This window comes from Ornithorhynchus anatinus, chromosome 2 (genome assembly GCF_004115215.2).
Source record: "Ornithorhynchus anatinus isolate Pmale09 chromosome 2, mOrnAna1.pri.v4, whole genome shotgun sequence".
Taxonomy (NCBI): domain Eukaryota; kingdom Metazoa; phylum Chordata; class Mammalia; order Monotremata; family Ornithorhynchidae; genus Ornithorhynchus; species Ornithorhynchus anatinus.
The window spans coordinates 82905054-82932220 of NC_041729.1; the positions used below are offsets into that span (position 1 = coordinate 82905054).

At 42.3% G+C, this 27167-nt stretch overlaps 1 protein-coding gene across 1 annotated transcript in view; it reads right to left on the minus strand.

Moving 5' to 3' along the window:
* PHACTR2 (phosphatase and actin regulator 2) overlaps positions 1-26944 on the minus strand; it is a 212020-nt gene extending 185076 nt beyond the window's left edge. The window contains exon 1 of the mRNA XM_039911158.1: positions 26782-26944. Coding sequence (XP_039767092.1) covers positions 26782-26794 — 13 coding nt within the window. The 5' untranslated portion in view covers positions 26795-26944. The remainder of the gene's footprint in view (positions 1-26781) is intronic.
* Positions 26945-27167: the final 223 nt, after the last annotated feature.

The following is a 27167-nucleotide window of genomic DNA, read 5'->3' on the forward strand; positions in this document are numbered from 1 at the left end:
ACACAGTAAGAGCTTAACAAATACCACAGTTATTATTATTATGCAACCCACTCAAGAAAGACTTATATTTCTTTCTTTTTTAAAAGGGCTCACCATAGGGCTCACCATGTGCCAGGCATATGTACTATATCCTGGAGCAGATACAAACTAATCAGGTTAGACACTCTATGTCCCACATGGGGCTCACAGTCTGAACCCCCATTTTAAAGATGAGATAACTGAGCCTCAGAGAAGTTAAGTGACTTGCCCAAGATCACATAGCAGATGTGGCAAAGTCAGGATTAGAACTCAGGTCCTCTGACTCCCAGACCCATGCCCTAGGCCATGCTGCTCCTCAAACATTCCTTCATGCTGTTAGACTGGCTGTATCTCCGGATCTTCTTTTTTTATGGTATTTGTTAAGTGCTTACTGTTTGCCAGCCCCTGGATTAAGTGCTGGGTTAGATGCAAACTAATCTGGTTGGACACAGTCCATGTCCCGCACGGGGCTCACAATTATAATTCCCATTTTACAGATTAGGATCTTTGTGATACTGTCATCATTTATTGCTAATTAGAACCCACAACTTCTGACTCCCAAACCCATGCTCTTTCCACTGAGCTACGCTGCTTAGGGTGGTGGGAAATGAATTGAGGTAGGCTGACTCTTAGGAGGGCCAATTTTAGGAGGGAGGAACTTCCAGGCTGGAGCAACAGTGTGATAGAAGGCATGGATATGGAAGAGCAAGGAACAACTAGAAGGTTAGTGTGGGGGGACTCAAGGGAGCAAATTGAAGGAGAACAGTGGGTGAAGACAGGAGATGGGTGAAGAGTAGCAGCACAGTCTAGTGGATAGGGCATGGCCATAAGAGTCAGAGGACCCGGGTTCTAATCCCATATCCGCTACTTATCTGCTGTGAGACCTCATGCAAGTCACTTAAGTTCTCTGTGCCCCAGTTACCTCATCTGTAAAATAGGGATTTTAGGCCTGTGGGTCCTATGCGGGACAAAGACTGTGTCCAAGCTGATTGTTTTGTACCTACCCTAGAACTTAGGTCAGTGCTTGACACACAGTTAGCGCTCAACAGATATTAACGAACAATGACAAAGGTAGGTAAAGTCGGACAGGCTGGAGAAAAACCTGACAGCTAACTGTGAGGTGTTTTATTTGATGAGGAGGGACACAGAAAGCCAGAAGAAGGTTATGAGGAAAGAAATTGCATGACTCAAGTAACAGTTCAAGAAGGGGAAAGGCTTGAAGAAGGGACAGTGGTGAGGAAGCTGCTGCAATAGTCAAACCGTAACATGACCAGAACTTATTCCAGGCTGGTTGCTGTTTAGGTGGAGAGGAAGGGGTGGATCCAGGAGATGTTGTGTGGGAAGGATTAGCAGGATTACCTCTGCTCCTCTTTATCTAAAAAGATACTGTGATGAGAATATCTGTGAAAGTGCTTGGGGCTCTCTAGTATTAGTATTAGTAAGAGTGTGAGAAGAAACATTTGGCCTTCCAGACTGTTATATAGGTAAATAATATTTCTATTTGCAAGACTGGTTAATCTGATTATTGTACTTCAAAATTTGAGACAAAGATTTGGGAAAAATGCTTCAAGATTTTTCTTTTTCATGGATAGACAATGCTACATCACAGCAGCAAGTATGTGACCTTGAGCAATTCACTTAATTTCCCTGCGCCTCAGCTACCTCATTTGTAAAATGAGGATTAAAAGTTCAGCTCCACATGGGGCATGAACTGTGTCCAACCTGATTGATTAGCTTATATCTACCCTTAGTATAGTGCCTGACACACAGCAAGCACTGAGAAGCAGCATGGCCTAGTGGTTAGAGCATGGGCCTGAGAGAATGGGAGTTAAGGAATTCTAAGCATCGATTGTAGACGACTCGTTCTAGGATTTTGGAAAGGAAGGGTAGTAGGGAGATAGGGCGATAACTGGAGGGGGAAGTGGGGTCAAGAGCGGGTTTTTTTAGGATGGGGGAGACGTGGGCATGTTTGAAGGCAGCGGGGAAGGAGCCATTGGAGATTGAGTGGTTAAAAATAGAAGTTAAGGAAGGGAGGAGGGCAGGGGCGATGGTTTTAATAAGGTGAGAGGGAATGGGGTCCGAGGCGCAGGTGGAGGGGGTGGCACTTGCGAGGAGGGAGGAGATCTCCTCTGAGGATACTGCAGGGAAGGATGGGAAAGTAGGGGAGAGGGTTGGTGCGGGGGAGGGGAGAGGCGGAGGGGTGACTTTGGGGAGCTCAGACCTGATTGTGTTGATTTTCGTGAGGAAATAGGTGGCTAGATCATTGGGGGTGAGAGATGGGGGAGGGGGAGGAACAGGGGGCCTAAAGAGAGAGTTAAAGGTCCGGAACAATCGGCGGGGGTGACGGGCATGGGTGTCGATGAGGGAGAAGAAGAGGTTTTGCCTGGCGGAGGAGAGGGCAGAGTTAAGGCAAGAAAGGATAAATTTGAAGTGTGTGAGGTCGGCTTGGCCTCCACTCTACCGAGACTGCTCTCTCTAAGGTCACCCATGACCTCCTTCTTGCCAAATCCAATGGCTCCTACTCCATTCTAATCCTCCTTGACCTCTCTGCTGCCTTTGACACTGTCGACCATCCCCTCCTCCTCCATACCTTATCTCACCTTGGCTTCACGGACTCTGTCCTCTCCTGGTTCTCCTCTTACCTCTCTGGCCGATCATTCTCGGTCTCCTACGCTGGAGCCTCCTCCCCCTCCCATCCTTTAACTGTTGGAGTTCCTCAAGGGTCAGTTCTTGGCCCTCTTCTGTTCTCCATTTACACTCACTCCCTCGGTGAACTCATTCGCTCTCACGGCTTTGACTACCATCTCTACGCAGATGACACGCAGATCTACATCTCCGCCCCTGTCCTCTCCCCCTCCCTTCAGGCTCGCATCTCCTCCTGCCTCCGGGACGTCTCCACCTGGATGTCTGCCCGCCACCTAAAACTCAACATGAGCAAGACTGAGCTCCTCATCTTCCCTCCCAAGCCCGGTCCGCTCCCAGACTTCTCCATCACCGTGGATGGCACGACCATCCTTCCCGTCCCGCAGGCCCGCAATCTCGGTGTCATCCTTGACTCGTCCCTCTCGTTCACCCCACACATCCTATCCGTTACCAAGACCTGCCGGTTTCACCTCTACAATATCGCCAAGATCCGCCCTTTCCTCTCCACCCAAACGGCTACCTTACTATTACGGGCTCTCGTTATATCCCGGCTAGACTCCTGTGTCAGCCTTCTCTCTGACCTCCCTTCCTCCTCTCTCGCCCCGCTCCGGTCTATTCTTCACTCCGCTGCCCGGCTCATCTTCCTGCAGAAACGATCTGGGCATGTCACTCCCCTTCTTAAACAACTCCAGTGGTTGCCTATCGACCTCCGCTCCAAACAAAAACTCCTCACTCTAGGCTTCAAGGCTCTCCATCACCTTGCCCCTTCCTACCTCTCCTCCCTTCTCTCTTTCTACCGCCCACCCCGCACGCTCCGCTCCTCTGCCGCCCACCTCCTCGCCGTCCCTCGGTCTCGCCTATCCCGCCGTCGACCCCTGGGTCACGTCCTCCCGCGGTCCTGGAACGCCCTCCCTCCTCACCTCCGCCAAACTGATTCTCTTTCCCTCTTCAAAACCTTACTTAAAAATCACCTCCTCCAAGAGGCCTTCCCAGACTGAGCTCCTCTTCCCCCTCTACTCCCTCTGCCATCCCCCCTTTACCTCTCCGCAGCTAAAGCCTCATTTTCCCCTTTTCCCTCTGCTCCTCCACCTCTCCCTTCCCATCCCCACAGCACTGTACCCGTCCGCTCAACTGTATATATTTTCGTTACCCTATTTATTTTGTTAATGAATTGTACATCGCCTTGATTCTATTTAGTTGCCATTGTTTTTACGAGATGTTCTTCCCCTTGACGCTGTTTATTGCCATTGTTCTTGTCTGTCCGTCTCCCCCGATTAGACTGTAAGCCCGTCAAACGGCAGGGACTGTCTCTATCTGTTGCCGACTTGTTCATCCCAAGCGCTTAGTACAGTGCTCTGCACATAGTAAGCGCTCAATAAATACTATTGAATGAATGAACATAGTAAGCATTTAGCAAATACCATTTTTAAAAAAGCACTTAACCTGAAAAAAAAGTTGGGAGTTGATTGTCATAGCCAAATCAGTAGGGCATATGTATTTAAGAACGGAGCAGCTCTGTTTTTTTTTTAAAAAAAAACTAGGAGAAAGGAGAAAACAGCTCTTGGCATTGCAAATATCAAATATGGTGGCACAACAAAGAGCAGCCTTAGTACGCACCTAAGGCAGCCAGACTCTGGGCCCCACATTGGTCTTTTCAGTTATACCCACAACCACTTATTAAATGTCACATACACAGGCTAATTTTTTGAGTTCACAGAACAATTATATATAGGAGATGAATGGATAGTCTCATTTTAAGATAGACCAAAACTGGCCAGGGCTAGGTTTGAGATCCACTACCTTGGTTATATCCATCAGTTGGGCAGTGAACCAATTTCTTGTGTAATAAAAATCACTTAAGGGACTTCTTCCCACAGCCTCAATTACAGTCCTGCAAAAATGTCCGGTTGTACTGTCATTAGGCTGACGCCTACAGTGTAGATGCTCTTTGACTCAAATATTATTGGGCATGATGTCAGCAGCTGCTCCCCAATGGCTCTGTCTCACTATTATTGGATGTATTTGCTGTGAACCTCCAAATAATGACCACGAGCTGATCAGCAATATGAATCTCATCTAGAACGGAGAGCTCACCGATGAAAGAACTTCAACCATCTTTCAGTTCATAAAGTGAGTGTGTATATAGATAATTTTCATTCATTCATTTATAATCATAGATATACACACATCATTAATAGAGTAATAAATAATATATACAAATATGCACAAGTGCTGTGGGGATGGAAAAGGGGTAGAGCAGAGGGAGGGAGTATCTCTTTTGATGGTATTGATGCCTGACTACTTGCTCTTTTTGCTGTCTGTCTCCTCCTTTTAGACTGTGAGCCCATTGTTGGGTAGGGATTGTCTCCATCTGTTGCCGAATTGTACATTCCAAGAGCTTAGTACAGCACTCTGCACACAGTAAGCACTCAATAAATAAGATCGAATGAATGAATTTAATCATATTTATTGAGTGCTTACTGTGTGCAGAGCACTGTATTAAGCGCTTGGAAAGTACAATTCAGCAACAAAGAGAGACAATCCCTACCCACAATGGGCTCACAATCTAGAAAGGTGGAGAGAGACATCAAAACAAGTAAACAGGCATCAACAGCATCAATATAAATAAATAGAATTATAGATATGCACATAAATACACAAGTGCTGTGGGGTGAGGTGGCAGAGCAAAGGGAGTGAGTTGGGGTGATGGGGAGAGGAGGGGGAGCTGAGGAAAAGAGGGACTTAGTTTGGGAAAGCCTCCCGGAGGACATGATTCTTCAGTAGGGCTTTGAAGGGGGGGGCGGGGGGAAGTGTGGTAGTTTGGTGGAATTGAGGAGGGAAGCCATTCCAGTCCAGAGGTAGGACATGGGCAGGGATCGAGGCGGGGCAGGTGAGGATGAGGCATAGTGAGAAGGTTAGCTCCAGTGGAGCGGAGTATGCTGGCTGGGCTGTAGAAGGAGAGAAGGGAGGTGAGGAAGCCATTAGTGAGGCGCTTTCAAATGCAACATGCTGAGCACATTTCTCAACAAAAGCTCTCTCATTGTAGAGACAATCATAGATTTTCCTGTGCGGTTTTTACAACACTAGCAAACAGAGGGCAATAACTCAAAAAGATGCAATTGGAAAACAATAAGGGCACATTAACTTTGAAAGATATTCAGGGAAATTCTATCATGTGGACTTGTGTTCCCAAAGAACCTTTTTTTTATGTGAAAACTGAATTACAGTAAACCCCTATGGCCTCACCACCAGGGGCAGTGAGGCGTACTAACTTCGTTGCTTCCTCCTATGTGTAATTATTTTAGTGTCTATCTCCCCATCACTGGATTGTAAACTCCTCGAGGGCAGGGACTGCACCTATAAATTCTACCATACTCTTCCAAGCACTTAGCTCAATAAATACAGTTAATTGATTGATCGATGGGAATCAATGATTTATGGGGAAAATACTTGCAAGATGCCATGACTGACATTTGATAATTCAATACAATTTGATAATACAAACTTCTATATCATTGCTTTGTCCATATCATTGCTTTGCTTTTTCTATATCATTGCTTTGTCACTGCACTAGAAGAATGCTTTACATCCCTCCCAGTAATTGTTATTTTACTGTACTTATATTTTAAGGTTGAAAAAATAACAAAGAAACACAAAATACTTTACAGTTAAGCACAACAAACTTGAGGAAAGTAGATAGTAAGTGTAATATCAAACCTTTGACATGCAAATGTCCATAACCACCAAAAAAATCACTAGCATTTATAAGCTCTTATTGTGTGTTTATACTGTACTGAGTGTTTGGGTGAGTACAGTGCAATAGAGTTGGTGGAGCTTACAGTCTGGAGGAAGCTTACAGGCTAGATTTCTATATTTTACAGTCTACAGTTTCCTTACCCCAACTTCTTCTTTCATCAATAAATAAATTAATCAATCAATGGTATTTGAGCACTTACTGTATACAGCCCACTATACTGTTTGGAAGAGAACAATACAATAGAGTTGGAAGACAATTCCCTGCCCACAAGGAACTCACAATCTAGAGGGGGAGCTACAGTCCAGAGATACATACATTAGAAGTCATAAAAGAAGAGCATCCAATTATTTTGCTCTGCCCTTGGGCAGTGGTGCAATGCTTGGGCACTGGGATGGGGCTGCATTTCATTTGGCCCTAATGATGTCATCACTGGGCAACAATCCTATGCATGGATTTAATAGCCTCAGGACAGACTTAAGAGGAGAGAACAACTGTATTCTTGTATTTCCGAAACCCTATAAAATGTCCATTAGAAGCATCTAATTTTCTTCATTTAAATTTTATTTCAGTAATTGCCTCAAAAGCACTATTCATCTAAGCTCTAGGCAACTAGAATCATTTTGGCCATTAGGTCAAGAATGGAATATATTCTTCTAGGCATTTCAAACCCCTTAATGCCGTTCAGAACCTTCAAAACAAATATCTAATACAATACAGAACTTCTTTTGGAAAGAGTTGAGGCGATGAGAGAAATGAAGTAGCTCTTTCTGATCCAAGGAAAGGCAGATCATGAGTCTCAGATAAAGTTTAAACCAACCCTGGGACTTTCAGAAATGCTTTGCTTTTGTAAGTGATTGAGTAAGTGAAAGACAGTGTGTGAATGAAAATGAGAGAAGTATCCTAGTCAGGGGTTGCCAAAGCATTTTAGTGAGGTTGAATACCTTTTCAGTTCTTTTCAAGAAGGCTTGATATTTTCCTGCAAGTCTTAGTAGAATGGAACGCAAAAGTTGGCCTTTGAAAACATGATCCCACTTCCTTATTTCTACAATTGAAACCACATTCAGGTCAATCCACTTCCTTTTATACTCTCACTTCACCCTCCAGCCATAACCTTGATTCTACACTGCCTTCTTCCTCAAATTCTGCTTTGACTGATTCATTCAACTATATTTATTGAGTCTTTACTGTGTGCAGAGCACTGTACTAAGTACTTATTCTCAGGAGGCATGAGAAATAGTGGAAGAGGACAGTGATGGTGGGGTGCAGCCCACTCTTTTGCCTAAAGCATGCAGGCACCTCCTTCTTCCCATCAGCAGGGGAGGGGGGGCCCTTTAACAGCCCCCAAGCATGAGGCAATAGTAAAGGCTGCTATGCTTGCCTGTCCTGTTGGTGGGGTATTTGTTGAATTGAGAAGGCCTTTGTAGGTTGGTCAGAACATCTTCAGCTTTGGAAAAGGGGATGTTGGGGGACTTAGCGGGGCTTGCTTGATTTTCCCTTCTCCCCTCGCCTAAACAGCAGGCTGTGGGACATGAGGAACCCAAGCCTTGGTAGGGGAATGTCTCCCACTTCCTCACTTGAAGGGAGTCAGTGGCTGAGGTGAAAATCTTCGGGCTGAAGGGGGCATAATCTATAAACAGAGCAACATTCTTAAACCTCTATGCTTAAAAATGAGGTTTTTAAGATCCCTTACTTTGATAATGCCAACAAAGCATATGTAGCTAATCAGAAAAAGTGATTGATAGATCGAAAACAATGGGGGTTTGCATAGAGATGTAACACTTTAGGAATACAATAATAATAATAATAATATTTGTGGTATTTGTTAAGTGCTTACTATGTGCCAGGCACTGTTCTAAGGACTGCGGTACAGACAAGCAAATTGGGTTGAAAACAGTCCCTCTCCCATATGGGGCTCACAGTCTTAATCTCCATTTTACAAATGAGGTAACTAAGGCACAGAAAAGTAAAGTGACTTCCCCAAGGTCCCATAGCAGATGAAGGCAAAGCCGGCATTAAAAACCAGGTCCTTCTGACCTGGTAGATACAAGTTAATCTGGTTGGACATAGTCCCTATCCCACACGTGGCTCACAGTCTAAGTACGAGAGAATAATTCCCATTTTATGGATGAAGTAACTGAGGCATGGAACAGTGAAGTGACTTGCCCAAGTTCACACAGCAGATACGTAACAGAGCCAGGATTAGAACCAAAGTCCTCTGACTCCCAGGCCTGGGCTCTTTCTCCTAGGTCACGCTGCTTCTCACACTGTAAAGCACGAAAGGCTTCTTCCAATAAATTTTAGTCCTGAAACCAAGCTTTTCTATCTCCTTACTGTTGCAAAGGTTACTGTTCAAAGACTCGTAAATCTGTACAGCGGGAAAAATACCAACAGAAGAGCTGAAGTGTGTACCTTCAGATATGCCTTGAACAGTTCTGATTCTTCTCCATATGTCAGTCAGCATAAGGTTTAGGATGCTTCACATTGTCAAATGGCAACTAATGGGTGTTGTTCTAGTGAAAAAGTTGAAGAACGGAGGATACTTTGGATGTACCTCGAGCAGTGATTTTATTCTCTTGAATCTGTATTTTCTGGCCTCTGGGTTTGGTACTCTAATCACGGACGAGAACACTATGCTATTTCTGCCTCCCAATTTGCTTTCTCCTTAGAATGTTTTCCTCCATTTGGCAGTACCCTCAACAAGTAAACAACTCTCCCATACTGACTGGGGAGACCCAACATTTCAGTTCAAAGTTTCATCCACAGTGGAAGCCATTCAAGCCCCATAAAAACAGAGAGACAAAGGCTAAGCCTACTCATCCTACTCAAAAGATGTTTAACTTCGCACCAACTGTAACAGACATATGTGGGTGTAGACACAGAGACAGTCCCCCCTAAAATCATTTTCTCTATCTTAGAACCTGGATGAAATCAATGCAGATTCCTTGGGCTCCTAAGGCTAGTTTCTTCAGAAGTCTTTCCTCCCTTCCTGGCTTTTGAGTAGCTCACCAAAATAGTTAGCACCAGGCTCTCTACCTCCCATCACTTAAACAATTCCCCAGTTCCACTTCTTCAGGGAGCCTATCCTAATTATTTGGAAAAGAACTTGAAATTCCCATGACTGACTCCTCACTTAGCACCTTCCTAAGTGCACTTAACTTTTGCATCTAATGTAAATACATCTCATTTATGTTCTGAATTGTTTAATCTTTGTGCATTTGTGGTGGGTCCTTAAATAGCTAGGTGCAAGACATTGGTTTCTGAGGCTGTTTAGGGTTTCAAAATCTACCGAGAGAGGTGGTAAAGGCCAAACTGGTCTCTCATCCCACACAGTAGCCTACAGCATGTGGCTATTTAAAGCAGGTGCAATTTCATGGGAGTCATAAGATGGGCTGGGGATGTGGCACTGGTCCCGGTTTGCCAGCTTCCCCTATTAGTAAGAGCTACCACCTCCAAGCTCCTTTATCTTCCCAGCCAAGAAGAATGATGGAGTCACCTGCTGGGACCTACAGACTTGTCATCTCGGGATGTCAGCAAAGTGCTTAATGCCAAGATTGAGGATTCAGGTATGAGGCCCTGAAATAGATTTCTAAGGAATGATCGAGAATCTCCCTCTCTGGAGATTTTAGAACTCAAATGAATTCTCATGAGAGATCGTTTTGGTGCAATCCCAATGGATTGGTAACTTCACTTTTGAAAATGTAGGTCAGCTATATATTCTCTGGAAAAGGGGTGGGCAAAAATATGTCAGCCAGAAGTCCATTTAATGAGGGTTAGTAAGCTGCTGATGGCCTCACACATTAAATATTTGATGCTCACAATAACTGGCAAGAATATTGTTATCACATTTAATGTAGAGCAAACCCTTCAAATCATGCACATAGTGTACACAAAAACACATTTTTAAATTCTAATGTGTGATTATTTTGTTAAATATGTACATATATGTGTATATATATTTATTTGCTGGACACACTGTGGGAGAGAATCACTTTTAGGTGGGATGCAGGTATTGGACTGCCATCCCTGTCCTAAAACATGATTCCCAACCTACTTGTTGTGAGTCACAAGGCAATTAAATGAAAAAACACTATTTCCCTGCAGTGACTGCTCATAATGCCATGGGAGAAGGGACACAGCAGCCATCTGACCAGATGTCAGCTGGTCTGTCCCCTATCAGGAACTGATACAGAACATGGTGGTTTTATTCCTATTCTAAAATTTTCAGTGCTCCCTTCACTGAGGCTCCTGCTGCCAAGTTCTTTGACTTGGAAGTAAAGCAACAGTTCATACACATCAGGGAGCAAATGGGGTGTTCAAAAATCCTTCTCTAAGAAACTTTCTAGAACTGTAAGCTTGTTGTGGGAGAGGAACACTTCTACTACCTCTGTTATACTCTCCCAAGTACTCAATACAGTGCTCTGCACACATTAAGCACTCAATAAATATCACTGATTGAAGGTGTGAAATCTGTGTCCTGTCACAAAGGGGTGTCTATGACATCATCACGTTTGCATATCCAGCATAACTTATGATGTTACATAGGTCTGCTTTTCTAGTATTCCCCATGGACTTGAGTGACAACCCTAAAAGGGGAGCATTCACAGAGTGCTTCTGTCTCCAGCACGTGTATGAACAAAACAAGGAACTGGGCTTGCACTGATCTGTGATAATGATATGGCATTTGGTAAGCACTTACTCTGTGCCAAGCACTGTTCTAAGCATTGGGGTTGATACAGGTAATCAGGTTGTCCCACGTGGGGCTCACAGTCTTCATCTCCATTTTACAGATGAGGCAACTGCGGCACAGAGAAGTTAAGTGACTTGCCTAAAGTCACACAGCAGACAAGTAGTGGATCCGGGATTAGAACCCATGTCCTCTGATTCCCAAGCCCGTATCATTTCCACTAAGCCACGCTGCTTCATCTGTGCACACAAAGTAGCACATAACATGGCTTCCAAATCACCCAGTGGGTGTCAGAGCACATTGCGGGGGAAGCACTGCTTTACAGCAGGGATTGGTAATCTTCTGCCTACAAGCCTGATTGATGTGATTCACTTTTCTTGAAGCACACCAAGGCATGGAGATGCTAATTTCAGTTGAGTGATAAATCTCTCTCAAATTACTAGGACTAAATCTCTCTGGAGTTACATTGATTGGCATTTATTTTTCTGTCATCCTATGATGTCCTGCTATCAGGGTTGCAGTGGTGCTTCTTTCTCTCGTTCTATGCATATCTCTGTCAGCCTCCACCCCTTTTGGATCTTAGATCATAAGATCATCAAGGTCAGGGACAATGTCTCTTATTTTGTTCTACCTTCCTGAGTGAATAGTCCAGAGCTCTGCATTCAGTAGGCACTTTCTAAAAATGGTATTTATTAAGCACTTACTATGTCAAGCACTGTTTTAAGTGCTGAGGCAGATACAAGTTAATCAAGTTGGATACAGTCCCAATCCCAACATGGGGTTCACGGTCTAAGGAGGGAGAATGGGTACTGAATCCCCATTTTGCAGTGGATGAAACTGAGACTCAAGGAAATTGTGACTTGCCCAAGATCACGCAGCAGGCAAGTAGAGCAGCTGGGATTAGAACTCAGGTCCTCTGATTCCCAGGCCTGTGTTCTGTTCACTAGACCATGCTGCTTCCCAATATATATTCACTGTGGGCAGGAAATGTGTCTGTTTATTGTTATAGAGTACACGCCCAAACTCTTAGCACAGTGCTCTGCACACAGTAAGTGCTCAATAATCACGATTGAATGAATACATAGTACTGATTGATTCACTATATCATAGAGCCAAGGGCTAGGTACCTGCTTCCCGCTCAGCACCCACCACCTGCTTGGCCCTGTCTCAGATAATAACTGCCGATAATGCCCACTTCCTTCTCTGGGTGGCCATTGCTGGGCAGGCACACACCAGAACACCTCAAATCAATAAGTTTCATCCTTTAGAGGGACAAAACTCCCAATTGCCTCAGCAGGGATTCCGCCATCATCATCACTGCCAACAGCCTTTAGCGAATGCCTACTGCGTACTTCTGCGTACCACTGTAAAACACTGCCGCGGAACACCACTTCAATGAAATACCAATACAGCCACAGATGAGGTTTCCTTTTTGCCCTATTAGGAAGGAGGGAAGCTGCATTTACAAATAGTTACCTTATTCATGTTTGACCATCCTTCCTCATCCCTCCTGAGCTCTTCCACATATCTTGGGAAAAGAAATGTATTTTTTAAAATTGGCACATTGAGGTTACACTGCATATGAATGCCAACCAAATGCAGGGCCTATTCTCAGTCATGAGCGGTAATGGATCCCCACGGCGAATCACACAGTCATTAAAGCTGGCAGGACAGAACGAGATTGTCCCCACACAGTTATAAAGAGTGGCCCCCACCCTAGCCATCAGCAGGCAGTGGAATTGGCTGGGCTTACCTATTTCTACCTCTAATGCTGATAAGGGCCGGGGTGGGTGGGGAGTAGCTAGAGTGCTTTGGGTACAGAACACTGTATAGAATTATGCCACTTGTGTTGCCCAAATGGTTACCTCCCACTAGTGTAATACAATTCAGATCTTTCCCCACCAGTAGGGTAAGAGAAAAGCTCAGCTTCCAGATGAACTACAGCAGTTTTTAAAGTTGAGATGCCAAGGTTTATAAAAAGTAATTCAAAATGCTCAAGAAAAATAGGTAACAGTCCCATAGAGCTAAGCCTGGGTTCTGAATTACTCTTTTCAAAATTTATGAGTTGATCCTTCCCACTCACCATTTTCACTTGCTAAATTACTTTGACATAAATCAAGTCCTTAGAGATTCTTTGTCTGTAAATGAGGAAATTGTCATGCTTCGGGAACTATCACATCTAATACCATTGTTACTGCAGTTTCTTTATTCCCACAAAATCGGATCTTTAATGTCTCCTCCTTAGTGTCCCCTCTGCTTCCTCCCCTGGGTATACCCCACGTTGGGTTTCAAGGCACTAATCGAGGATTTAGAGCCTGGAAGATCTAAGAATAACTCCTGGTTTGACAATGACGGCTCCAACTGTGGCTCTCAGTCACCAGGAATCTCAAATGGGCCTGACATTGTGTCCTAAATACACAACTCCTCGTCTTCCGGGGCCAATCTCCAGGGCTAGACCTGGCGGCTTCTAGCACTGAGTCCCAGTGACAAGGGGTTAAAGCTTCTTGGTCCTGCTGCTGGTCTCATGGAAAAAAATGTTTCCAGAGAATCAGTTGTGGATAGAAAGATAAAGCAGTTTTCATACTTAACATGCTCAGAAGAAAGTCAAGTGCAACTAGAGTGCCCTCAAAAGTGACACATTTAACTTTACAGAAATTGTGCTTGGCTTTCATTGGAGCTGAGTTGCTCCTGAATGCTGACCAAGTAGCCAATCGTCAAATCAACAAAATTACCTTTCAAATATTCATGAGATAGTCTCTAAGGGCAACTAAATTGCAAGCAGAAAACTTGTGGCAGCACTTCTATTAAAAAAAGGCACCTTTCATGCCTCAATTTTACTTTGTCAGGTTGTGTCCAGTGTACTGACATGAAAAACAGAAAATTTGCTTCTATAGATTCCATTCAAAAAGCTGCGTGGAATATCCTTCTTCAGAAATGTTCTGGGCATGTTATCCCCTTCCTCAAAAATCTCCAGTGATTGCCTATCAACCTTCATATCAAGCAAAAATCTTCTCACTATTGGCCTCAAAGCTCTCCATCACTTTGCCCCCTCCTACATCACCTCCCTTCTCTCCTTCTATATCCCAGCCTGCACACTCCACATGTCTGCCATTAACCTTCTCACTGTGCCTTGTTTTCTCCTGTCCAGCCGTCGACTGCTGGCCAAAATTCTTTCTCTGGCCTAGAAAGTCCTCCCTCCTCAAATCCCCCCTTCAAAGCCCTGAGGGCTCACCTCCTTCAAGAGGCCTTCCCAGACTAAGCCTCCCCTTTTCTCAGCTCCTTCTCCCCTCCCCATTGCCCCGACTTGCTCCCTTTGCTCTACCCGCCCCCCGCCCCACAGCACTTGTGTGTATATCTACATATCTATAATTCTCTTTATTTATATTAATGCCTGTTTGTTTTGATGTGTATATAGCCATAATTCCATTTATTAATATTGATGTTATTGATGCCTGTTTACTTATTTTGATGTCTGTCTCTCCTTTCTAGACTGTAAACCCATTGTGGGCAGGGATTGTCTCTTTTTACTGCTGAACTGTACTTTCCAAGTACTTAATACAGTGCTCTGCATACAGTAAGTGCTCAATAAATATGACTGAATGAACGAATGAATGAAAAATACTTTTGTGCATCTTTGTTTCATTTTCTAGCCACCAAGACACCCAGAAATTCATTGTTTTTATATTACCAGAGGCTCTCTGTAAAAAGTCTTGACATTGCTCAAGACAAAATACATATTCTTCATTTCCCCAAAAAGGTCTTTGTTAATAAAACACTGTAGCTGGGATTCAAACTGACATGAACCAGGAGATCCAAAAGAAAAAGTTGGCACTTAGTCTTTAATGTAAGACTTTATGGCTCCTGATATTCTACAAAGTCTGGATTTAAGGACAATGTCTGCTTTAATTTTCAACTGCCTGGCTTTTTTCAGTTGTTATCACAAGACTACTGTGTTATTCAAACAATTTTTCTTTTTACTTCTTTAATTTAAAATGAAGCCCACACTTTCACAGAATGTAAGGGAATGCATCTTGACAAGATGGAATGGCTCCCTCCACTCTGATTTACTGCATAAAGTCTGTAGGTATTCAGGATGGGTACTGTAGATACTAAAATTTCACAATGGATCCCTGCAATACAATTATCTAAACCATGTCGGTATTTACCTGAAATTAGTATCATCCATTTCCTGTAATTCCATGTTTCTCTCTCTCTCAAAAAGTACCCAAAGCGATTAAACTGCCAGCTACAAAATTGGTGCTTGCCAACATCTCCTCATGAAATGAAACTGAAGCCTCACTGCCCATCGACTGCAAACAGAAGGCTTTACCAAACAACACAGAAATGGTAAGAAATTGGATCCTGCGAATTAAAAGGACAATAAAGGACACAATAATACAGATGGAATTCTGTTACAGCTAATTCAAAGAAATATCCTCCATTTTTTGGAGCCAAATATTTCTGTCATAATAAAATAATGAAAAAAATAGCTAGTAGGGAACAGTCTTCTACATTGACACCTATGTTTTCCTCCCAGTGATCTAAAACATATTGGCTTATTTGGGTCTTTCTGACTACTACGTTATGTTCTCACATTAGCAACAATCAGTTGCCTCTTTGCTAAATGCTGTCCAGGTACATGATATAGGTGTGAATTGCCTAAATTACGTTTGACTGGATTACGGTCCAGGTGCCTGTATCTGATTACCCTCTTTCTGGATGGAGTAATTTATGACACTATTATGTGCCATGTCCTCCAACTGGTTCCTGCAGAAGGGCTCTGATTCATTTGGAACATCTGCCAATCATATGATTCAATCTGATGTAGATAAAGGTGGGGAGGCACTGAAGCTGTAATAGTAATAGTGAGATCGATCACAGTGGAACACAGGCTGAGAGATGGAATGTTTTTGAAAAATCAAAATCTTCCCCATTTGTAGTCCCATTACCCCCTCTGTGGGAGGGGTAGGAACTGGGGCTGCCATTGCCATGCCTACAGCCACCCCGTCTCCTTGGGGACACTGTGGAGGACAACAGAGAGAAGGCAGAGGGACACTCCAGAAGAGATAGAAGCGGGGCTCACCAAATGTCCCACCTCCCTCTTCCCCAGCTCCTCCCCATTTTCACTAGGCCAGTGATTATGCAACCGCTCAGGCAATGAATGATGCAGAGAGATATGCCAGCTGCTCATCCAGTCACCTGAGAGGACTGCACCAGATAAACGAGTTGTAGTTCAAAACCATGATAATCCTTTGTCAAACCACTACCTCTGTGCCCCTCCAGCAGGATTACATGTTTAAGATGCCTTTCATTCCAAAGGGATGCCATTCAAAGTTTAAGGAGACTACAAAACTGGGAATAGGGATGAAGAAAAGTGGTGAAGAAGAGACAGGGCAAAGGGGAGTATGAGAGGTGAGGGGCAGCGGTGGGGGGCAAGGAACAATGGGGACAGGAGAGGCACGCTCCTGCTTCCTCCATCACAGCCTCCTCTACCACTTCCACCCTGCTGCCCAGACAGAGACATAATCCAGAATAGGCCAGTTCACCTGGGACCAGAAATCTGCTTTTCTAAGGACTGCAGCAGTGCTGGCCTTGGGCAGACAACTTCATTTTGGGCTGTGTCTGCTCCAGAGCTGCTGAGCAACAAAGCTGCCAGATCGCTGGGTCTTTGAGCCCAGGACTTTCAGGACAAGTTAGGGCTGTCCTCATCTCCTCCCCGCAACAATGTGACACTTTTAATCCGCCGAGGTAGGCAGCCATACTGCCATAATCTGATTGCAGTAATAATAAGTTAACCAATTCACCACTTACTACTAATATATACATAAAAAAATTTAAGATTTCTTCATCACCACCATCACCAATGTCCTATTGAGTACTCTACATTACTGAACTAGGAGCATGGGAGAATAAAAATAAAAATAAAAGATTTGATCCCTGCTCTCAAGGAGCTCACCATCAGAGGGGTTCCAAGCACAAAAAGGACTTCAGGTTTGATTAATCTACTTCTGGGCTGCAATTTCCCTATTGGCTCCATTTTCTACTTGTGTGCTTCCCCCAAGTATTTTTCTTTCAATGTTTTATAGCTTGAAGCTCCCCAAGACTTCAAAAAACATTTTATGCTGTGGTCAACTCTGCAGGAAAAGTACAAAAAGTGAACTCAGGAAACTGACTCCTCAGGAGTTAAATTTCACTTCTACCAAAAGCGTTTTTACCAAAAGCTTCAGGCACATGTTGGGGGGGAAAAAAATTAAAACCTAGGGGAATTAAGGTGAAGAAAGAGTAAAAACTTTCTGGCCTAAATATAGCAAAAAGCTATGTGTGAGAATTGGGATGGTTCTGCAAAGATATTTTAAATATTCCAAATAGTAAGAAAATCCAATCAGCTCTCCTTGCAAATGTGAATTTCCCTAGCCTGCTCATTAACAATTGAACAAACAACATACCTGTTCTACAGCATAATTTTCCAAGAATCTTGCAAGAGTTAATATAACACTCAGTTAATAAAGACTAGTGGAATGCAGTTTCCCTCCAAAGGATGAAAAATGCCTCTTGTGTAGATAGGTGTGATCAAAAGAGACATAGGAGCAGTCATAATACCTGGCTAGCGTGGGATCTTCCCTCTGGCAATTTCTAATACCTTCACTCAAGAGAAAGACAAGCACCTTAGAATCCATGTAACACATCTGTGCAATGCAGAAAGGTAGAGCCTGAGCAAGATTCCTTCCTGTTCCCTAAAGGCGATCTGCATCAGTACGAATTGTCCTTGCATCACTACTTGCTTGGGGCACACAGTTCAAACTTTATATTCATTGACCTAAAACTAGCCAAATCAATTTTTATCTCATCTGAATGATTTGTTGCTGTGACCTATCATGCCAACAAATCCCACATATCTACTGGAGAATTTATCTATTTTCTCGCAAAATGTTGCCCTCGCTTTTTCCCTTCATTTTGTTCCTTAGTTATCCATGCCCATTTAAAAAGAGATTTATGACAGTACTGTAGCTGACAGATAATTTCTTCCTTACTTTTCTTATTTTTAAAACTGAAAATAATTGAATCATGTACCAATATATTTAAAATTTGGTAAATATATTGACAGTACTTGATTTATAGATTTTACAATAATTAGCTGACCAAATAAAAAGCCTGAATTGTGAATGAATATAAAGTTAATTATCAGTGGGGGAAGAAAAGTAATCCCCAAACCTCATTTTAGCCACTAGTTATACTTCACCTTCACCTGTTCCCCTGTGAGCTTATCTAGTTAAAATGGATTGATCTGAGTATCAATCATTCCTGTATTTAATGATGGTGTGAAATGACCAAAAGAAAGGAAAAAAGTGCTTGGAAAAAAAAAGAGAATGGGCAGTTCACGCACAACTAATCAACCCCTGAATTGAGCATTAACTGGGCATTCTGAAGTACTAGGGATGTCTGGCTTGCATGTTTTTATAAATGGCTTCACAGAAGAGGGGAAAGGGAGGGGAAATGAGAAATGGAGTAGAATCCCAAAAGGCTGAGGGAAAGTTGTCAGGTGGGTGAGGAGATTAGAGTGACAGAGCAGAAAAAGGGGAAAGTGGCTGAGATGCACGTTTAATCCCCTCCCTGCCAACACCATTCTGCTGCGGTCCTTCCCAGCCCAGCCTAACCCAAATGTTTCTTCCTTCTCCAGCCTCTCCCAACCCACAAATACCCTGTGTAATACATATTTACATCCATATTCGTGTGCACTCAACTTTTGGGCAAGAAGGAGGCATGACGGAAAGCTAGAGAGTAGAGGAGCTGAGACAAAAGGGCCAGGACCATTAGAAGACCAACACACATTTAGCTTTTTTTTTTTTTGTTATTAATGGCATTTGTTAATTGCTTACTTTGCCCTAGGCACTGGAGTAAATGCTAGGGTAATAATAACAATAATAATAACAATGATGGCATTTGTTAAGCACTTACTATGTGCAAAGCACTGTTCTAAAGCACTGGGGAGGATACAAGGTGATCAGGTTGTCCCACGTGGGGCTCACAGTCTTAATGCCCATTTTACAGATGAGGTAATGAGGCACACAGAAGTTAAGTGACTTGCCCAAAGTCACACAGCTGACAAGCAGCGGAGCTGGGATTTGAACCCATGATCTCTGACTCCCCAGCCCGTGTTCTTTCCATTGAGCCTCGCTGAAGATACAAGCTAATCAGGTTGGACACAGTCCATGTTCCACAGTGGGCTCACAATCTTGATCCCTATTTTACAGATGAGATAACTGATGCACAGCGAAGTGAAGTGACTTGTTCAAGGTCACAGAGCAGACAAGTGGCTGAGCTGGGATTAGAACCCAGGGCCTTCTGGATCCCTGGCTTGTGCTCCATTCTCTAGGCCACGTGGCTTAGTTCTGCAATGACCCATGTTTTCAATTTGCACTCTGGATAGAACATGATTAGGGAATATAAAACTGACCTTCCTATAACATGCACCTGTTTCTGCTCAGAATGCTACAGTGCTGAAGAAACCACGTGCAATATGTGCATATGCACATGTTTACAACACCAGAACAGCTGAGTACTACAGGGAGAGATTTCCTTAGTGCAAATTCACTAGACCACAACACTAATGCTGTAGGAGAACTGTATACATTTGCAAGTGAGAGAAGGCACTGGATACTGTCTGCTCGCCCTCAACTTGCTGCACAGAGAGCAAACACTGGATGTGGATAAAACCCAATCCAATCTACTGTACCTTACATTATTTATGCTGACAGATATTTTATGTCAGAGACCTGTGACAGTCTAAGGGGACGTGAAGTTTCAGGGGAGTTCTCAAGAAAGAAGGCCACTCCTTTAGGAATAACGCTGAAGTGAAGTGGTTTGGGAGTTTACAGATCTAATGAATGATCTTGGGTTCTTCTCTTAGATGTCATTGAGTCATTTCCAATTCATTGAGACTCTATGGGTCTTTTCCATGGAGTTTACTTGGTAAAAAATGCAGAAGTGGTTTACCATTGCCTTCTTCTGCACAGCAAAAACTTACACTAGGTCACCTTCCCTACCTGTAACTTATTTTATTGTCTGTCTCCCCAGCTAAACTATAAGTTTTTTTAGGGACAGGGACTGTGTTTACAAAACACTTTGGAATTCTCCCAAGAGCTTAGTACAATGCTCTGGCACAGTCAATTGATCAATCCCTATTTATTTTGTTAATGAATTGTACATCGCCTTGATTCTATTTAGTTGCCATTGTTTTTACGAGATGTTCTTCCCCTTGACGCTGTTTAGTGCCATTGTTCTTGTCTGTCCGTCTCCCCCGATTAGACTGTAAGCCCGTCAAACGGCAGGGACTGTCTCTATCTGTTGCCGACTTGTTCATCCCAAGCGCTTAGTACAGTGCTCTGCACATAGTAAGCGCTCAATAAATACTATTGAATGAATGAATCAATAGTATTCATTGACCACTTACTGTGTACAGAGTACTACGCTCAGTAATTGGGAGAGTATAATATAATAGACTGGGTAGACACATTCCTGCCCATAAAGAGTTCATAATCTAGATGGGGAGACAGACAATGAAATGAATTACAGACATGGAAAATGGTAAGATATGTCCATAAGTGCTGTAGGACTGAGTGTCTAGTGAACATCAAGTGCTTAAGGGTACAGATCCAAGTGCACAGATGACACAGAAAGGAGAGAGAATAGGAGAAATGAGGGCTTAATTGGGAAAGGCCTTTTGAAGGGGATGTGATTTTAGGATGGCTTTAAAGGTTGGGACAGTGCTCAATAAATACTATTGATTGATCAACTGACCGGACTGAAAAGACCCCAGAATGATGGCCTCGTGATCTATTAGCTTTTTTTAACCTGCTCCATCCCAATCTTCAGCCTTGCTAAAATCACTGCCTTCTTTTTGCCCTTGATCGCAAAACAAAAAGATGGCACATTTGAAGGACAGATGAGCATTAATCCCAGGACTTCAATACTGCAAATGTGTGCAAGGAAATTATTACAGTGCTAGTGTTCTGTAGAACACTGTTCGAATTCCCTCACCCCTGCCGGAGCATGTTCATATTATTTCCATTCCTAGCATTCAGAGATGGAAGAGTCAAAGAGGACATCCTTCTATACACAACCTAATCTGCAACACACCATATTTCCAAATGAATTCCTTCTTTCGGTTCATCCACATATGCATTGAGTGTGTCAAAGGATTTAGAAGATAAGACACACCAAAGCATGTATATCATGTATCTTAGGTATGATACAGAGATCCACATCTATATAAGGCAAGCATACCCCAAACACACTGTGCTATTTGGACCCGAACATCTTTTTCTTCACTCCGCTTGGTCTGTCTTTGTAGTATGCCAAAAAACAGAGTGCAAGAACAAGCACGTAGCTCATGAGCTGAGATGTCTGCCTGCCAAGCCATTTAACAGACTCACACTTGCTCTGCCCTTCCTGCCTTCCTGAAATCCATCGCTGCCGCATCATTGATGAGCTTTGGTTATCCAGAGGTGCAGGCTACAATATGGCAAGAGGCAGGGGAGGAGGAGATGAAAGACTGTTCCCAGAAACAGATGTGAGTGTTCCTGAATCGAAGTCCAATGGTTTCCATACCTGATTTTTTTTCTTCAACTTTCAGTTATTCAAATCACATGAACATTCCAAAAGTGTTTGGCCCTCCCAATAAAGTTGCCCTAGGGAAAGGGCTGCTCGTGCATGCACAAAGATCTCCTCGTGGTCGCAATCAGACGTGACTGAAAATCACAGCTGAACACAGAACTTAATGTGATGGTATGAGAAGGCAGCATGGCCTAGTGGAAAGAACATGGAACTGGGTGTCTGGAGAACCAAAGCCTATTCCCAGAAATGCCCCCTGACTGTTGTGTAACTTTGGGAAAGTCACTTCTCATCTCTGGGACTTTTTTCTAATACATAAAAATTGGGCTAAGATACTTGTTTCCCTTCCTTCTTTGGCAAGCAAGTCTTATGTAGCATAGGAACTGCGTCTGACATGAGGAATCTTCCTTAATGGAATTTCACTGGGCAAGGTGCAGGTGAAGGGGGAGAGGGAAGAAGGATCCATACTTTCACAACATTTGCCCATAATTCACCACTGAAAGACTGTCCCTATATAACAGAAGTAGTATTTATTGAGTGCATACGTGGGGAATGCACCGTATTAATACAATGCCACTGTTCTGAGAAGCATGATTGATAGAGCATGAGCCTGGAGTCAGAAGAACCTGGGTTCTAATCCCGGCTCTGACACTTGTCTGCTGGGTAACCTTGTACAAGTCAGTTAACTTCTCTGTGGCTCAGTTATCTCATCTGTAAAATAGTGATTAAGACTGTGAGCCCCAACTGGACATGGACTGTGTCCAGCCCAATTAGTTTGTATCTAACCCAGTGCTTAGAACAGTGCTTGGATCATAGTAAGTGCTTAACAATTACCATTAAAAAGATACTAAGCACTTGGTAATTAGACAATAAAGTGATACTTTTCCCATCCACAGGACATTGTAAGCTTGTTATGGACAGGGAACATATCTGCTAATTCTGTACTCTCCTACGCATTTAGTATAATGCTCTGCACATAGTAAACACTCAATAAATACCATTGATTTAGAGAGACGTAAATATATTTACAAATAAATTCGTAAAGATACATACTTGAACATATGCTTGAGCAAACATTTTGAAAAAGTGCTGAGAATGGGAATAGTTCATAAGTGGTAGAGATGCCTGATGGGCTTTTATGGCATGGAAAATTGGAAGTAAATAAGGGAAGGCTTGCTGGAAGAAATGGGACTTTACGACAGCCTTGAATGTGGGGAGTTCTGTGGTCATTTGGATTTGGGCAGAGAAGAGGCCCCAAGCTGGGGGAATGGGGTGAAGAGTCTAGGACACAAGGGTTGGGAACAAGGAAAAGTTACAAGATCAGCTTGGGCGGAATGGATAAAGTGGGCTGGAGAAGAGCAACAGAAGGGAGAGGAAAGTTATGGTGAGGTAAGTCAATTGAGAGCCTTGAAGTCAACTGGGAGGAATTTTTATTTGATACAGAGAGGCCCAGGAAGTCAGGAGAATTATGAGGAGAGAAGAGATGTGGGCCAAGTGATGCTTCAAGTTGGGATCGTGGACTTTACTACATTTTTGGATGCTCCTCTAACTGCTATTGCTAGGCCCACTGTAGATATTCAATAAATCTATGGATGATGATGATGATGATAATATTGATGAGGTAAGACACTTAAGGAAATGTAAAAAAAAACATTTTTCAATTTTGGGAAAAACTCTGTTTTTCCAAGGTTTCAATATTTGGGGTAAGAGTATACTGAAATGCCATTGCAAAACCAGAGATTCCATACACAGTAAATCCAAATTTAAAAATTCTGGAACTTTACTACTGGAAGAGGAAATGACTCTATTTGTCCAGGTGCTAGTGATTTTGATAATTAACATATGATATCACTATGCCTAGAGAAATGGGAAACTCTCTCACAGTAGTCAATCGTATTTATTGAGTGCTTACTGGGTGCAGAGCACTGTAGTAAGCATTTGAGAGAGTACAATGTAACAATATAACACACACCTTCCCTGCCCACATGAGCTTACAGTCTAGAGGGGGGAGACAGACGTTAATATAAATGAATTACAGATATGTACAAAAGTGCTGTAGATAAACGATCCCCCTACCAACACAACTGGCATTATCCCAGTAAGTGTTCAAAAACTCTACAGAATTCTCAATCCCAGGAATATGTAACAGAATGGCAATTCATAGTATTGTTTCTCATAGATATGACCAGAATTGAAAAAAAAAGACTCAATTTGGTTTAGTAACCACATGACGGTCAAACAGTGAACTGACTTGAAATGTAACTGCTGTTCTAAGTCTTTAGGTGGGTTTGGGGCTGAAAATGCTTTGTAAAGTCATACCTGTAGTTTCTCTTTATGAAAGGATTAAACTGTTGCAACTCTCTACACAGAAATTGTCAAATAACCAAAAAAAAAAAAAAAAGATTTGAACATTTCTACAACTACCTTGATGCTCACCACATATTATTTGATGAATATTTTATTGTTATTCCAGGAAAAGCTTTTAAAGGCATACATAAGCCTGCAATTACTGTGAAGAGCTGTCTCACGCTTAGAGATGGTAGGAATGTCAGTTCTTCCTAATCTAACTGGAAGTTGGACACATTCACAACAGTATAATCATTTAAATGTACCCAAAGCATTCACACAGCAAAAGCCACATGCGGCTGATTTTACCTTACTTAACTGCCAAACACTACCATATGAAACTCAGTTTTGCCCAGAAAATGGCACTGGAATTTGCTTAAAGCTGTCTTGGATAATTTACCGAGATGACTTTTTGCATGGGTGTAGCAATTCTTGGTCTTCTTCCTCACAATTATGCATGCTCTAACTCAAAATGTGTACTTGGCAGAAGGCCTGGCTTACTGATACTTATAACCAAATTGCTAGTTCTGGCACTCAATGGTTAACTGTAGCAGCTGTATGTACTGTGCACTAATTCAGTCACGTGAAATGCAGCTCCTACTTAGACACATTTAGGCAGGTAGTCGGCATCATCTTGTTTAAACTGAACTGGGGAGTGAACTGGAGAAACTGCAATAGTATGAATTAATTAGCACTCCAGATTTTCCATCAAAGAGGTTTTAAATTTTATTCTTCCTCTTTTTAGCAGATTGCAAGATGCCTTCCAGAGAATACAGTTTCCCAAGATTTTTCTTTGTATTTTTTTCTAATGTATGATGGGATTTTGCATTATGTGAAATTACTTATACACAGAACCCCTTAAGAATCATAATGCAGGGTTTTTCAAAACACTAAAGATGAGTCATTTGCCTAGAGTAAATAAGTTTATGTATTTGGCTATGTTCCAGAAGATGAACCTTATTTTTTAATAAATTGCTCAGTTCAAAAGTGTACTTGCTTGTGATGTATTTTTAACTTTGAAATGATGTAGAAATAGAACTTTGACAGCATCCTACAAGTATTATTAAGTATATAAGAAGCCTGTGCACTCTATTTTAACATTATCAAGTTGTGCAAAAAACTCAATTACAATACTGTTGAAATGAAATTCTCCAAAATCTGTAGGTAGCAATGCACACCAGAAGCTGTAGCTCACATTATTCCTCACTCAGGCAGAAAACAATAGAGGAAAAGCTGTTACTATGGTTTTATGTATTACCTCTCTTCCCCTTTTCAAATGGCCTTTAAAATAAATATATGAGTCATTCAAGAGGAGGCAATTACTTGGTTTAAGGTAATGGTTATGCCAGAACTTCAGTAAAATTACTGCGGTTGGCAGGAGTTAAAGCGTAGCAGAATTTGCAATTGTATTCTTTTTCTTGAAATAAAGCTTGTGTGTCTTGTAATGAGGGAAAGCCCTTCAATGACTTTGAAATTCTGCTTCATCATAAAATACCATTCTAAAGCGTCTAAGTACTAATGCCCATAACAGCATTATTTTGAAAAACTAAAATGGGCTAGGAAAATATATATGGGTTACACACAGACACACATGAGCGTGCACACACATGCCACTTTTGTCTATTTCATTTCTAATGCTGTCATCTCCAATAACATGCCATTGTAATTTACTGTGTAAGATGGAAAGAGAATGTTCACGATTGCATCAGAACATGAAAAAAAATTAAGAATATATTTCATAGAGAATTTAAGAGCAGAAATCATGACATCTGCTTTACTGCTGGTGTCGCATGCAAAAACAGCTCCATTTCATAAACAAAGGTCATCTCTTTTGAAAATTATGGCTCTGTCTTTTATAATCTTTTAACACAGGGCACTATTATAAGGAATAATGGTGCCGCTACACGTTTTAGGTCATCACTGTAAAACGGAGACCCTGCAGAGAAACTGAACTAAAAAAGCTTCAAGAGGCACTGAATGGATTGCAAATTGGTTGCATCCTCAATTCAGTGCCACTAGCACTGAAACATGTAGCCTAGGTGAAAAATCATGTAAGTTGCAGTATTGACAGCGTACGTCGCATGAAGAGTTTTTTTACTTACTGATAAAATAATTCAGCAGTTAAAATATGACACATACTGTCTGACTGTATAATACAATCATTTGATAATTTATCCTGGAAAATTCAAAGTTGCACTTTTTCATAAAGTGTTTCCTCTCAAATTAAAAATGCAAATATACCTGGAAGACTTCCAAATATTTTCTTCACTACATCCCTTCTTTAAACTAAATCCTCCAGAAAGTTAAAAAGCATCTTGGTGCATTGTACATTCAGATGGCTGTACTTTGATTTGGTCTGCTCAAGTACCTTTTTACCATCTGATAGTTTTCTAATTCACTGTATGCATTTTTCCCCCTTTGCTTCTGGCACAAAAGGATCAAAGTCCACACTGCTCACTCTCACTACAGTAATGCCCAAGTCGACAAAACGATGGATTTTCGAATTCCAATTTGCATTTACATTTCCTAAACTTTAAAGGAAACACCGATTGCTTTTTTTGGCTATGCAGTGTGCTACACCACGTTACATTGATCATTTCCGCATTTAAAAGGCCATTCTCGAGTGCAGAAGCGAGACAGGCTAAAACAGCAAATCTGCAGCAAGTGATGCAGAAGGCAAATGAAAAGGTAGCGATAGAGAATGAACATTTGTTTTCCTTACCAGCATTATCCATTTCTCAATAGGCGAGAAGCAGAGTTGTACAGAGAACCAGCCGGTGCTCTTCTCTTCCTCTCTAACCAAGCTCACTGCCCTCCCCCTGATTATCAGCCCTGGCTGGCACACAGAGCACACTTCATGCACTGTCTGCAGTAGACATCACCAGGAAATTTATATCTCCAAGGATGACAAACAGCCATTAGCTCCATTATAGGCTGATTAAGAGAGTCTGAACCTATCAAGTAGATACTTGAATCCACCAGGGTTTTCACCTCTGTTCTAAGTGAAGGAGAAAATTCACTGCAACGTTGATTGTGCTGTACATTTCTGAAAAGTAGAAAGCATACTACTTACAGTTGAGAAGTGTTTCAAAAAAAAGTGCCGGGGCA